This window comes from Stegodyphus dumicola, chromosome 8 (genome assembly GCF_044657685.1).
Source record: "Stegodyphus dumicola isolate Sdum_Otavi_A_Nest chromosome 8, ASM4465768v1".
NCBI classification, from domain to species: Eukaryota; Metazoa; Arthropoda; class Arachnida; order Araneae; family Eresidae; genus Stegodyphus; species Stegodyphus dumicola.
Window position 1 is genome coordinate 42,661,316 of NC_140775.1, and position 15,578 is coordinate 42,676,893.

General features: G+C 31.4%; 1 protein-coding gene across 2 annotated transcripts in view; it reads left to right on the forward strand.

The window, feature by feature from the left end:
• The window catches only part of LOC118184477 (heterogeneous nuclear ribonucleoprotein H-like), a 135,856-nt gene that overhangs the window by 40,347 nt on the left and 79,931 nt on the right, over window positions 1-15,578 (forward strand). For both annotated transcript variants that reach the window (XM_035354151.2, XM_035354152.2), the window contains exon 4: window positions 11,082-11,225. In XM_035354151.2, the coding sequence (XP_035210042.1) occupies window positions 11,082-11,225 (144 nt within the window). The remainder of the gene's footprint in view (window positions 1-11,081; window positions 11,226-15,578) is intronic.

Consider the following 15,578-nt stretch of genomic DNA (forward strand, 5'->3'; position numbering starts at 1 on the left):
CTTCTTTATCTAGATTTGCTTTTCAAATAATGCAGCGATTTTGTTACCTAGAAGAAACCTTCCTTGATCAAATTAATTTTTTAAGACTGCAGCCTTTGCTGTTATATGACCAAGATCACATTCAAACTCTGCCTCAGCCTAAGGTAAGTACACTGGATGTTCTTCCAGTGGTGTTCGTATCCACATGGTGTCACCTGTATACACGGAAAGCTGTACATACTTTTGGCAAATTAAATCCGAAGTTGCACCGGTATCTCTAAGTATGGGCATTTTATAGCCATTTGCTTTACCTAGGCTGGTAAATTCTTCTTGAGTTTATCATACTGAGATCAAAGATGCGACCCATAACAACTAGGTTGTCTCCATTTCTCAAATTCCATTTCATGAATTTTTTTAGTACGTTCTGTCTGGCTTAGGATTAAAATCTTTCGAGATTTCTTTAGGATTATGTCTATTATGATAACCACTTTGCATTTTTTCATGTTTTGATGACATTTTTGAAGTTTTAAACCTTGTTTTGTAGGATTTACCCTCTTAAAATTCTGTTTAATACTCTCATACTCATCTAATTTTTCTGCTAGCTCATATGGAGTTTTTAATTTCATCCATTGGTCGAGAAAATGATCCTTAAATTCCATGGGTACCCTATATTTAATTTGCTCGGTAACTATTAAATCTTTCAGATTCTCAAATTTCTTAATTTCTAAATCTGCAATCCACTCCAAAAAGTAACTATAAGTTCTTGAGCGTAATTTCACCAAGATTTTTCAGGAGTCTTTTGATGTTGTTTAAAGCACTGTTTTATCTTTTCACTGTCAAACGTTTATATCTTAAGATTCGATTTTTCACATGTTCATACTTAGTTGCATCTTCAGATGGTTCTCTGGCTAACATATTGGAGATTTCAGTTGGTAAAACACCCAAAAGATAAGCCATCCAATCTTTCTTAGGAACCTCTGCCATTTCAGCTTTTCTTTCAAAATTTATCAAATATAGTCCCATTTCATCCATTTTTTTGTCAAATTTTGGAGTAATTTGTGATACCTGGATTTTGTTGCTTGATTCTACTATATTCTTTGTTTATTCTCTAGCTCGCATTGATAAAGCGGCTTGAATTTGGAAATCAAGTAAGTTCGTCCCACTTCCTGAGCCAGGCATTCTCTCCCTTCTTGAGCCAGACATTCAGCAGTTATTCAGTTTAGAAGTAATTTAACTTCTTCCTCATTGTAAAACTAACTAAACTGACTGATTATTTTTTTAATTTCTGTGACCTTACTAGTTAGCAGCACTTCCTCACCTAATTCTTTGGCTACTTCTATTAAATCTTGTTTTCTACCCTTGGCAAGAAATGACATTTTTAGAAATAGAAAAACTCTTTGACAGCATTTGAAAATTAATTTTAAAAGGCGTTTAGCCAATATTCAAAAATTCAAATTAACCTGCTCAATCTAGCCTTTTTTTTTTTATTAGAAATTCAAGTATGACACAACGTATTTTTTCCCCCTAAAACATTTAATGCATAAAACGTATGTGCTTTCCGATAAACAAAAATCTGTGAAGCTTGCTCTTAATAAATTATACTGAAGTAAATAAATAATAAAAAAAAAAAAACAAATTCAAGCCTCTAACTTGATTCACACAACAAAATTCTTGATTTGGGACTCTAATACAAAAGCTCAAATTTAAGAATAGGAATATTATAATATTAACGTAATAAATTCGCTACTCTAATGCAAGAGCTCAATTTTTATAATACAAATATTCTAATACTATTAACACAATAAATTTGCCACTCTAATACAAGAGCTCAAATTTTAACAGAACATCATAATCAGGTTAAATATGTTGATGCTTTAATCCAAAAGCTTAGAATATTAGTTGAATCCAATAATAAGTTGAAACATTTTCATATAAAATGGCACAGTATTCATAAAAATTTATACTCGCACATACTGTATTTCTTTTGTTTTTAAATAAACACTGGTTTCACCTTTCTAATAAACACTGGTTTCACCTTTCTATCCCAGTGACTACCACCAAGATATTTATTCTTTTATATGTCTGTAATGAAATTTTAAAGAAATCTCACCATTTTTTCATCGAACAACTCTTTATTAGTCAAACTTAGAGAATAATTGAAAAACATTTTTAAGCATGTTCATCTTCCGGCATGAATATTCTATGTGCAAGGTTTTCTTGTATTATATTGGTAGCGTAGCAACACAAATACGTTACAATATAAAGAGTGAAAGAAAATTAATTGCAAGTCTTGCACAGCTTGTACAGTAAAGCCTTTGAAATATATTTCATTAATTGAGAAAAAATGTGGCCATTGATGTTGAAAGAGATTACTTTGAAGGGGATAGAATAAATATTGACTGATATATTGAAATCTTATGATTTTGGAACTTTTTGATCAAGCAGTATGCAAGACAAAAATTTTTTAATTTGTGATAGCTAGCTTAGTCTTTTTAATTTGGTTATTTCTGCTTGCTGGTGTGTAAAAATAGTAAAATACTTATAATTTCTATCATATGATTCTTATATAATGCACATAGTTATGTAACAGTAAGATGAAGTTTTCCCATTAATAATAAGTGAAAGGCTTTTATAGGCCAATAATAATAACACAATATTGTGTTCTGCTAAGGAATAACAGGGTTCCTAGCGGTCCTTACAAGTGCTTATAAGTCCTTATATTTGAAAATAAAATATAAAGGCCCTTATAGGTGCTTACTTTTTCTTTAAAGCCCTTATTTTTTTGTTTTTAGTGCTTATTTTTTGCTTTTAGAGCTTTTTTTTTTAATCCTTTGTTTTTAATGAACATGCATTTTTCCCCGTACCAAAGCCAAAACCAAATAAACAACTTTTCTTTCTTATATGCAACATCAGATGGTGAATCATACTCCCGAAAATTGCTTTCCCCCCCTTCCTCTGCATTAATGTAACCTATGATGCGCGCGAGAGTACAGACAGGTGCACGTCATTCTATTGGCCAAAGAATTGTGAAAACGTAGAAAATTCCGGTACATTCGGTATTTTTTTCCTCCCACCCAAATACTACACACGTTTGAATTTCTATCAAGATTTTAATAATTTGCATTCTCGTTCCGCGTGTCAGTTCATATTTGTGTTTATTATGATCGTTATGCTTATATTATGAGCATATGTATGAATATTTATAATAATATAGTTGCAGTAACTGCTGAAGTATAGATAAACTTCCAAAAATGGGTGTGTTTTTACACAGATTAGCTTTCTAAGGAATAATATTCAGAATGGCTTAAATAAAAGGAAAGTAATCGAATAGTCAAAATAATTTCATTTTCTTTGCCAATACATTATACAGTACGGAGGTTGGGAGTTTCTCAGCAAAATCTCTAATATTGAAGCAGCGGACGTTTTTTTTTTTTGTCACTGTCCAATCTGGATTGTATAGGACTAAAAGTTTTTGCGGTCTACCCAACCCAAGCGAAGATTGATTTTATCCGGAAATTTAATACAGTCTGTTGAAAATTAGAATCAGAAACACCCCAGATTAGTAAGTCTCTTTTTTTTCCTTTATTTAGTTATTTTTTCTCCTATTCTCCTAATACCAGCAGGTGTTGATTCCGATTGCGTAATATCATATATGGAAGAATTACGCCGCATGTATTGCGCAATAACATTTGCGGTATTTCGCATTGATAATTAATTTTGATGTTCAGTCTGAGATTTGTTTATGCACACTTAAAAGAGTTTTACTGTGCTTTCTAAGCAGAATATTTCTCAGTTCCGTTGGTTTTTATATGATGCACATATCGAAATGTCAGAATCATTTATTTAGCTTAAATTTAAATCTAAAGAACAGCTACAATCTCTCCCACTCCTCTTTTCCCAGTTACTGTCTGGAATATTCGGGAATTTCCGAGTATGCAGGTTAGTTAAGATTTTACTGTTAAAGGATGACTGAATGAAGCAATTTCCCGTCTTCTGATTTCAGAAATATGCCTCTTTTTTACTTAAATTACTTTGCTTGGGATATATGTTAAGGGAAAACTGTTATGCAATGAAAATTTAGAAAATGTTCAGAATTTTGATTTAAGTTAAATTATTTAAATATTAGTATGAGTGGGAAAATAAATTGTATTTATTATTAGGTGCCAAATGAATACAATTAATATGGCTTATTATTATTTATTTTCTATATTTTCAACTGAAATATCATCATTAAATTTTGTAATATAGTTTAGTTCTGCATAGTTTTTTTTTTTCCCTCTCATTGTAAACTAATTCTGTAAATTGAACTGTCATTTAAAATAAAAAAAAAAATTAATTGTTTTTCATTGTTGAGGTAATGTTCATTCTCTTAATAAATATTGCATTGCTCATATCTTAAATTACAAGTCTAATTTTTCTTTTAAGTTTATGCAGTTGTGTATAATGTAATTAGACAGGTGCTTATTTTTTCCTTAAAATGTGCTTGAAAAGTGCTTATAGGTGCGTATTTTTTTAACTAAAATGGGGCTATGAACCCTGAATAAAGTAATTTTCCAATTTTAAATCTAACATAAACAATGCAATCTTTTTGTATCCCAGTTTGCTTCTTAGTTAATATGCAATCTGTCACTTCTCTTCATCACCAGTTGTAATGTGAACATCTAACATGTACACTTGTAATAATGGAATTAATTGACTCTGCTCTTGTGGCAGTTAAGCTGTATATGTTAAAGTTGATAATGGTGTGCCATAAAAAAGAATTGCATCAACCAATTGTGGCTTAATTTTTATTGTGTGAAACTGCTTTGCCATCATCATCTTCCATGTCAAACATAAAACTTTGAAAACGTTATGTGTTCGTATTAATAAGGGATGGATGAATTATTGAAAAATTCAGATATAGTATATATTAAGCCCTTAAGCATTCTAATTTGGACATATTAAGAATCTGTCCAGTTTTATAATTAGTAAATAGGGAAGATGATATTAAAGAGAAAATAGACAGCACTCCTTTCATGAAAACAATCTTAGTTCAGTAATCCTGTTGTTGTTCTGATTAAGTTTTTAGCTTGATCATTTTGCGAGACAGAAGAGGTAAAAAAGTTGTTTAAGACTAAATTTGTATGTCAAAGAGGGTGGAATGTGAATAGAATAGTACACATACTATTTCTCTGAAAGGAAGCATTTCATATGGCAGAACATTCTGCATTTTGTTAGTTTGCATGTTTTCCAGAATCAGATTTATCCATAACCATTAAATGATTGTGCAAGTGAATACTTTCATTTCATTCAGGTATAAAGCTTAGTTAATCCTATGATTTGGTACTCTATTTTTATGGCTCATTATTATTTCTTTTTTTATATTTCATCATGCAAGGAAATAAGATATAATTTTCATCTTTGAAGCTAATTTGATTTTATAATTTGATGTTTATCTGATAACTCAGTACTGGTGCTGAAAATAAGCCTGACTTAGTAATCTGAGGTCCCCCCCCCCTTTTAAGTTTTTTTTTTTTTTTTTTTTTTTTTTTTAAACAGGGTTGCCACGCTACCTGGAAAACTTGAAAAACCGGAAAAAGTCAGGGAATTTAAATATTTTAGTCAAAATCTGGAAAAGTCAGGGAATTTTGTATAACATTCCCCCAAAAGCGATTTTTATACCAATGTTGGAAGCAGTCACTTTTCTTACGAATTATGTATCGCATAAGCGTCATTCAGGCAGCTGGTGTAGAGCCAGTTTTCGCAGCTCCAATTAGATTGTCTTTTAGAAAGGCAAAGCAAGTTTTCAACAACTTTGGTTTCCAGTAATCTCGAGAATCGAGAGATTCGCATGCACATGTATGTACACTGCATGTTGAATTAAAGAAAATACCTTTCCATTCTCATATAAAACAAAGTCGGTTCAATCCCAGTATACAGTACACACAGGATTTGGCAACATTATAATGAGCAGTAAACTGGACATTTATGATGACATGACCGGGTTATGAGTAACCGGGTTATTTAGGTGTTGGTGACAGTTTTCAAAATCGTGTGATTTTACCACAAAATATTTTAAACCCTTTTTTTTTTTTTTTCCCTTTTTAACAAATGCCTTATTTGCCATTTTACAGTAAAATAAAAAAGTAGTAATTGGTCATCTAGGCCAGTGGTCGTCAACCCTTAGAACTTCACGGACACCACTACATATATCATTTTATATTTGGCAGATCACTAATATGAATTAAAAAAAACTCAAATCAGACCTTAAAAACAAAATATTAATATGCAAAAACAATATTCAACTTTCCAATACATGTAATTCTAATTTTCATTTGTTAATATAATTTTCGAAACATTTGCTGTTCAGCAGCATGCCTTTATGAAAGTTCAGGCTACCCCCCTGATTATAAGTAACAATTAAAACACTATTAACATCTCACTGATACACATATTTAGATCACATTGAAAAATTACATGAAGAGTACAAAAATCTTGCCTTCTTGTACAGAAAGCTTCACATTTCTATACCATCGAAAAGGAACTTCACGAAAAGCAAGAACAAACCAGCAAACACAAAGCAATATCAATAAACTGAAAGTGTTATGCCCCTAATTTTTAATTATTGTAAACAATAATCATTGCATACTCAGCAATGGGGCCATCGATCAACAGTTAGACAAAACAAAAATTTAAACTTCTAATGATGCAATTATAAACAAGAATGCAGATGGTTCTCATAAAAATCTATCAAGTTGCCTGTTGACACGGAAAAAAACTGTGTTATGAATGACTACAGTAGCATAGTCTGTAATTGAAAAGGAAAGAGAATTCCATTTTGTGCTATTATTGATAACAGCAGCATATCCATGGATGCCAACTCTCATTTTCAAATGTCGCTAGATACACATACAAAAATAGCTAAAAAGTCGCTAAATTCAGAAGGAATTTCGTTAAAAGTAGTAGCTAAAATTAAAACAAAAAGTATAATCCATATTCCATAATAGGTTTTGTTACTCGTCATTTTTTAAACTGAATCTTCATAAAAATATAAATTATATCCCTATTTTCTGCGGACCATCAAAATCTTTTTATGGACCACCTGTTGGTGACTGTTGTTCTAGGCTAACCATTTAATATAACTAAATATATTCTCTAAAATATTGTTGGTTATTGTAATTCAATATTTAAGTAATTTATTTTAATATTTTCATATAATTTAATGTTGCTTCTTCCCTCTAAATTTATTTATTATTAGTTAATAATACTTTGAAATTGCAGGCAATTTTCTTTAACATACTCCTGCAACTAATTCTAACAGTATGATGACATACCATCACAAAATTTAATGCACATATTTTTTGTTTATGTATGCTACTAAATAAATATAAAATACCTGAATTTATTTTAAAATATCATTAAATAGATTTCTTTCTTTCGTTTAGCTGCAAAATATCTCAAAAAAGACATTTTTTAATCTAGATTGGGTAGATTTTAATCTCAATCTTCAGTGGAGAAAACAACTGCTATTTTAGTTACACTCATGTCCATAAATTAAGGATAATTCGGAGTCACGCGTAAATCGAACTCTAAAATAAATATATCACCTGTAAAATCCCTACACACATCTTCAAGAATCATATGCAAATTTCAGGAAGTAACCAGATGACACTGATGGTACGTCACATTGACGAGAGTGTAAGAGAGTGATATATAAGGAATACAGGCAAAGAAGTAAAATTGTTCGCAGGCGTTTTATAAGCATTTCAGTGCAATAACCGAATAGTTATGACACAAAGGACGCATTTGGGTGATTTTTTACGTGGTAGAATTATCGGCCGTCTGGAATGTGGGCGTACCCAACTGGAAGTATCAGACGAACTTGGAATTGCCCAGAGTGTCATCTCCAGGCTTTGGCAATGATTCCAAAATGATGGTAATGTGAGTAGACGTTACAGCACAGGTCGCCCCAGAGTTACAATGCCGAATGAGGACCGGTATTTGGAAGTTACTGCCAAAAGAAACAGGTGGAGCACAGCCTCAGACCTGTCTCATCAGCTCTCTTCAGCCAGTGGTACTACAATTTTAAGGCAGACCGTGTACGGACGCTTAGGGCAGATTGGTCTACATGCTCGTAGACCTGTCAGATGCGTTCCACTTACTGCAACTCACTGTCGCCTGCGGTTAGCCTGGGCTTGTGTGATGTTTTCCGGTAAGTCCAGGTTTAGCTTGCAGTCTGATTCTCGCCGGACTTTCATATGGAGAGCTCCAGGTAGCCGTTACCACCAAGAAAACATCATTGAACGACACCGTTACGGTGGTGCAGGAGTGCTCGTTTGGGGTGGAATTATTCTGGGTTCCAGAACTGATCTGCATGTTCAAATTGGAACCATGGCAAGCCAAATCTATCGGGACGTCATTCTGGAACAACATGTATGTTTGTTTCGGGGCGCCATTGGCACACAATTTGTCTTTATGGATGACAACGCCCGTCCTCACCGTGCAAACATCGTAAGCGAATGCCTTCAATCGGAGGTTATCACCCGTATGGACTGGCCAGCATTCTCACCGGACTTCAATCCAGTAGAGCATGTGTGGGACATGCTTGGCCGATGAGTTTCAGCCCGTCAACCTCTTCCTACGTGTCTACCGGAACTTCGGAGAGCATTGCTTTTTTAGTGGTGTAATATCCCCCAAGATCAGATCGATAATTTGATATTCACCATGCCTAGACGTTGCACAGACTGTATTGCATCGTCTGGGAGACATACAATGCATTAACAATTATACCAACTATGTTTTTTTTTTTTTTTTTTTTTTTTTTTTTTGTAAATAGGTTTCTTTTATAATTTGCTCCATGGAGAAAAAATCGCTAATTATTTTAATAATATCAAACATATAGCATCTTTTTTTTTTTTTTTTTTTTTTTTTTTTTTTTCCTCTTTACCTTTTGTTTAATAAATAAGCTTTACAAATAAGTCAAATTTGTTTTGCTTCTAACTCTTCCTTTGCCCGATTTTGCATTATCCTTAATTTATGGACATGAGTGTATAATAGTAATGTTTTCGGAAAGCAATTTTGTCATATGTAATTGTCAAATATTTGTGTTACCGTAATGTGGTACCGTAATTAATTTATCCTTCAGCACAGCCAACACACATTATGCAGATAGACTGGAAATTTCTTAAAATACACTTGGAAAAGTTAGGGAATTTCATTCCCCTAACATTTCCAGATCCTGTTAAATATTTTTATTCATTGATTTTTGAGCGCGTAAGTAATATGGCGGGAGGTTTTCCTGTTCTTATTTTCCATCATAATCAGTGAAACATTTAATATGTGTTCTTACTGTTAGAATTATTTTACTGTGGTGATTTATATGAAGATGGAATTTTTTTTTATAAGTTTTAATCCAGAAATTCTAATCCAAAAACCAATGTGAAATGTAGTTAGACCATCTGGAAATGTCATGTGATGAGATGAACTGCTATAGAAGTAGTAAATTTTAAAATAAAACACCTGCTTGGCAGTATTAGAGAATCTGTAACTTTAATATTAGGGCATGTAAGCAGTGTACAACCGTTTATCATCATTTTGTAAAATTTGTTTGATTAAAAATCAGTTGCTTCTCAAGCATTTTTAGTGTTATATAAAGCTTTAGAAAACCAAAATGGTAACAGAAAACTAAATGTGTATGCCCTAGTTATACACTAAAAATTGTTAGTTAAAAAATTGTGGATAGAACAGAAGTCTTAAAGGGAAAAAAAAAAAAAAAAAACCTTTTTATAACCTAAGCGATTAAAGTTGCTAATATTTCATATTTAGTTACAGTTATTAATTATGTAGGTTATTAAATAATGCTTGTTCATTATCTGGTATTTGTTGATACATTGCTTATATATATATATATATAAGATATCAAGCAAGGTAGTAATTACAATTTTGATAAACCAATTTGGTCTAGAAAACATCTTGCGCAATATGCTGCAAAATAAGTAAAATATAAAAATTGTAGTAAGTTCGCCTAAAAGTTACCAGGAGCTGTTGCTCCAAAAAGTTCAACACGTTTTAAAAATTAATACATATGAAAATCAAACCATTAAACATGTAAAACATTAAAAAAAGAGAATCAGATAAAAAAAGTAAGCGGAAAATGGTAAATTAGCCCAACTCGACTTCCAAACTGGCTTTTCAAGGGAAATTTTATTTGTTTGAACGTCGAATCAAGCTAACCCCATTACGCGTTTCGCCGAAACTGGCAATTGAAACTTTTTCGCTACAAAAATTTTTTTTAATTTAGACAAAGTGTCTTGGAAAATTTTAATAGTCTCAATTCTCTGTTCCAATTTCCCGATGCGTCCGCACAAAATGACACATTAAGGTGTTAAAATATGTTAAACTATACCGAAACATCTTAAATCTAGACTAAAATCAAAATAAAAATAAAAACAAAAATAAATAGCGGTCTGCTATTAGTCCTAAATATACAAAAAACATACGGGCTGGGCCTGCAAGCTTAAAGATTAACAATTTTATATATTTTAGAAATCTGTAATGAAAATCTGTAATTAAAATAAAAGAAAATTAAGATGATAACAAACTAAGTGGGTCTTGCTAAGACCAAGAAAAAGTTGTAACAATATACATATATATATAATTTCCATTGGGAACTGTTTGGCAGGTTGTATCACATTGCTGCTTTTTCTTTCCAAATTTTTTTTTTGGTAACCCCACATGAATTTACCCCCCCCCTTCTTTTTGTGTATGCCAGTCTCAAAATCAAAGTTGACATTGAAATTTAAAAAATTAGTAAATAAATATTTTTTAAAAAAACAATCTCATCTTTGTAGAAGAATTTGGAAATTTGGAACAGCTTCAAAGATTTCTGAATGCTTGTGAAAGTGACCAGTAGTATCTTTGGCAATGTATTAGCAGGTACCAGTTACAGTATACGTTTTGTAAATATATTAGTGTTAAAAATGGGGCATTTATATGCTTATCAAATTTCACAATTTCAGTCACCTTTTTACTAATTATTACATTTTATAAAATTCTACGTCATGTTATTGTATTTCATATATTAATATAAAATATTAATCATATAAACATGTATCCTTTTATAGTCTTTAAATCAAAAAGAAGTGAAATGGAATGGGTTATTAAGCGTAGTGGTGCTCATCAAGAAGACTCTCTTAATGATGGGTGTGTACGTCTTCGAGGATTACCCTTTGGGTGTTCAAAAGAGGAAATATCTCAGTTCTTTTCAGGTGAACATATTTTCTCCTATTTTATGGCTGTTCTAAAAAATAAGCTAATAATGTTATTTATTATTGTGTGCACCAGTTTAAAAAATAATTAGTTGTAATTTGTCAGTGCAAATAACATAATTTTTGTCTGAAGTTTACTAATTAATATATTAGTGTATAGTTTCAAATAAAATTATATAGTAAAATAGTATTTTTGAAATTAAAATATTGTTTAGTAAAAATACCAATATTAGATCTAAATTGTATAATACTTTTTGTGCATTTCAATAAATAGTTTAAAATTAATTTTTGTTGAAAACATAAAGGTAATAAATATTAACTAATAAAACTAAATTGGAAGTACAAGAAGAGAGTTAAATTAATTAAAATCATGAAACAAAAACAAGCGTAACACAAATATTAATTTGTAAAGAACAATTTAATTCCAAGGCTATTGTTGGTAATAGTAAAATTAATTTTGCTTTAAACACACTAATTGCTAAATACTGGCAACTAATTTTATCTTACTGGTGCCCACTTTTAATAGGATTATATGATTTGGGCTGTTATCATAACACCCTTTTTTAAAAGAAAATACTTTGCTAATTAATTTATGAGGGTAAATCAAATATAAACAAGCCTTCCCCCCCCCAAAAAAAAGTAAAATTTATATTATAGAAAGATCCATATTTCTGCAAATTATAGCCTTCTTCTTTTATGATATGTTTTGCCAATGTTTTTTCATATTGTTACCATAGAATAAAGCTGGATAGGTAACAGTTACCATTTGATCATTCATTTCAAGTTGATCACCCCTGAGTGCTTCTTTGAGGAGGTCCAAACATGTGAAAATCCATTCTCAAGACACTATGGCCAACATTGCCCCCACAGACAGTCAAGTTTTCTCTTTCACATGGTTTTCTTCTCCATGCCATACTTTGATTCATGATTTGATTCTTTGTGTAATGATACACCCTTGTCTCATCATGGGTGATAATTTTATGCAAAAAAGCTCCCCTTTCTTCTGAAAAATGAATTTGAAACTATTGAGAAATGCAAACATGAGCAACTTTTTTAATATTATTCAACAAGAACAATGTGAATGAGCTTGATTTTCAATACATTGATGGCTTTGCTTGAATTTTTGCTCCAAATCTTCATTTTTGACCATGAAGAGGTAAATACATTTTTCCTGGTTTCAGATTTTCATGGGTGTGGCACTTTTTGCATTGCTCAATAGAGACACATACACATTTCTCGCTCAATGTAGGGACTATTAAACAAAAACTCGGACAAGCCATGTGGTTTGGTTTCATTACTTTACACAACTGTATTTAACAATCTCAACTTTCTAATCAGACAACTACTGTTCATGATATTCAGCCAATAAAGGCTCATTCATATTTGATTGTCCTATGTATGTTAACTGATATTTCTTTGCTTTTTTTAAATGTTTGAAATTTTAATTAATGTATAATAATAATTAGTGAAAATATTTGATTTTAAGTTGTTGATCAGTTTTTCATTAGTTTGTTAATATAGGCTTGCGGTGTGTTGCAGTCTTTTAATGTTTGAAAGTTGATTTGTTGAAAATTCTCTCTCTTTTTTTTTTTTTTTTTTTTTTTTGTGAGATAATACAATAAAAATACTCAGTGTCTTTTTGTGTGTGAGTGAGTGTGTGTGTGAAGCACATATTTTTTTTTATATATGAAATTTTTTTATAAAATATGTTTCAGGTGTATTTATTAAAATTTCTAAAAATTTTAATTTAAGTCTGAATGTTTAGTGTATTTCTTCAAAGAGCCTGGATTTTTGACTCGTTTTTATATGTTTACATAAGTAAAATGGGGGAAAAAAAAAATCTGGATTTTTGTTTAAATAATTTTTTATATTCACTTCATAAATAACAGCACTAAAAAATGAGTGAAGTATCGAAGGTATCAGATTTAATTGTTAATCAAATTTTAATTTAAATACTTTTGCTATATTTAAACACTTGATGGCAGAATAATCTTAATGGGCATAAAAACTCTGTTTTTTCTAAACTGTTGAATTAAGTTAGACCAGCCATGATGCATAATATATAAATGCAGTCTGAAAAATTGAATGCACGACACAAGATTTTATTACGAAACAATGAACTGAAATAATATGGTACTAGAATTTTAGGGGAAATACAGGTTGAAAAATTTGATATGAATGCAAATAACAGAAAATTTTATTATGAGACAATAAAACTGAATACAATGCTAAAAGTTTAGGGAAACATGGATGTTGTGGAAATAAATACCAACCTTAATAGGCAATGTGACCTTCATAGCATTTAATTGGATGGCTAGTAAGAATTTGGAAGAATATGTTTTTGTTTGTTTGTTTGTTTCTGTCATCAGTATGGCTCTTAAGGACTCAGATCTCTCGAAAAAGAATTTTGCCATGAAAAGTTCTCTTAAAGGTATCGTATAAATTCTTGTGTTAGATAGGTCTTGCACACTGTGCCATAATCCAAATAATTCTGATTTAATCTATAAGTTCTATGTGAGAATGAGATAGATTCACTTATTGTCTTTAATTTCAAGAAATTCATCAACTCATGTGGATGAGTTTTAGAATCACTCCCAGTAATAAATTTAAATAATAAATAAATTAAATAATTTTAAATTGAGCATATCTTTAGAATTTCTGATACACAGTCTCACACGCTGGAGATAAAAATATTTTTTCTGTACAATGTTGCCATTGCTCGCTTTGAAATTCTCAAGTTTGTTAAACAGAAATTCATTAAAGTTTTACAAAATATGAAATAGATAATAAAAAATTCCAAATTTCAAATATGAGCTTCCACATGCCCATATTCGCAGTAGGATTGTCTCATTCAAAATTTGATGGTTGTAAGTACCATTGTTTTATCACAATATGAGAAACATACATACATTTATGCAGATTCTTCATTATTTAATTTCTTCAAGTATAATATAGTGCAATAATATTTGGTGGCAACAGTTTGAAAAGTGAAACGAGCATTCAGAGTGATTTGATGCAGAATCACATAATCTCTCAGGGACAAAGCCCCTTTGGACTACAAAATTAAAAAGAATTTTCTGCTAATTCCTTTAACCCCTTCGTGCCAACTGTCACGTATACGTGCCAGCAACGATTATACTTATCTACCGGCCGACACGCAGGCGTGCCAGAGCATTGTTGCGTTTACTACCGACTGTCACGTATTTGTGCCAGTACCTTGGAACGTTTTTCAAACTATAATTTCTGCCACAAGATGGCACTCTATGTCCATATGGTTTCAGATACATGTACATTAGACCTTCTACTCGAAATGAGAGAAGCATGACTCACATACACATGTTTTTGATTATATAAACAAACGGGGAACTAAATGTTTCTGAATGGCGTGATTTATGACGTCTCTTTAAATCGCACTTTATTCGCACGTGGTAGTTGTTTATTGTAAGTAGAAGTTTTATATGCGCTAAAGCGTTGAGTATTTCGGTTTACAGTTCAGTTTTTAGAAAATAATTAGATCTTGTTAGACGTAAATTCTTTCTGTTTTTACCGTTTCAATGTCGAAGCGTCGAAAATGTTTAACAGAGCATGAAATAACAGAAATGATGCAAAATATTTCAGATATTGATTCTGAAATTCTGATATTCTGATATTGATTCTGAAAGATTAACTGAAAGACATTTTCCAAAACTTTGTTCAGAAGAGACTGATAAGAAAATGAGATGATGATGCTTCGTTTATTCACATTCCCGGAAAAATCCTCCAAAACGGCAAATGAGTTATTACGAGTTCAAGAAGTGTAACATAGGACTGTGTGTAGATCCCTGTTTTCAAATTTTTCATACGAAAAGAGAATTTTAAGTAATATATTTAGTTTTCAGATGTATAATGTAAAAAGTCATAAAATGGTGAGTAATTAAAATAAAATGTGTAAAATATGCATTTAAACAAGAAATAAGGTAATTAAAGTATATGTACACTGGTGTGCAAAAATTAAGGACGAGACGGTTTTTTCAATATAACTTTGTACAAAAGCTTTCCAAATCAACACATTTAATACCATAAGATCCCCGATACGTAAGGACATGAGTAATGTAAGCAACACTTACTAAAAGAGAAATCAGAGGGATAAAAAGAAGCTTCATTGAAAACGTAGCATGGAGCGCAATGCGACTGAAGGCCGAAACATCCCTGTGATGGGTGTCCAGCAAGAAACCTCCAGTCTTTAATAGGGGATATGATCTCCCCTGACTGCTAGGCAGGTTTAACAGCATCTGCCCATGCTGAGAATGAGGGTGTCAATGAGTTGTTGAGGCATTGCTACCCATTCGTCTTGCAGCGCCAATCGAAGCTCCG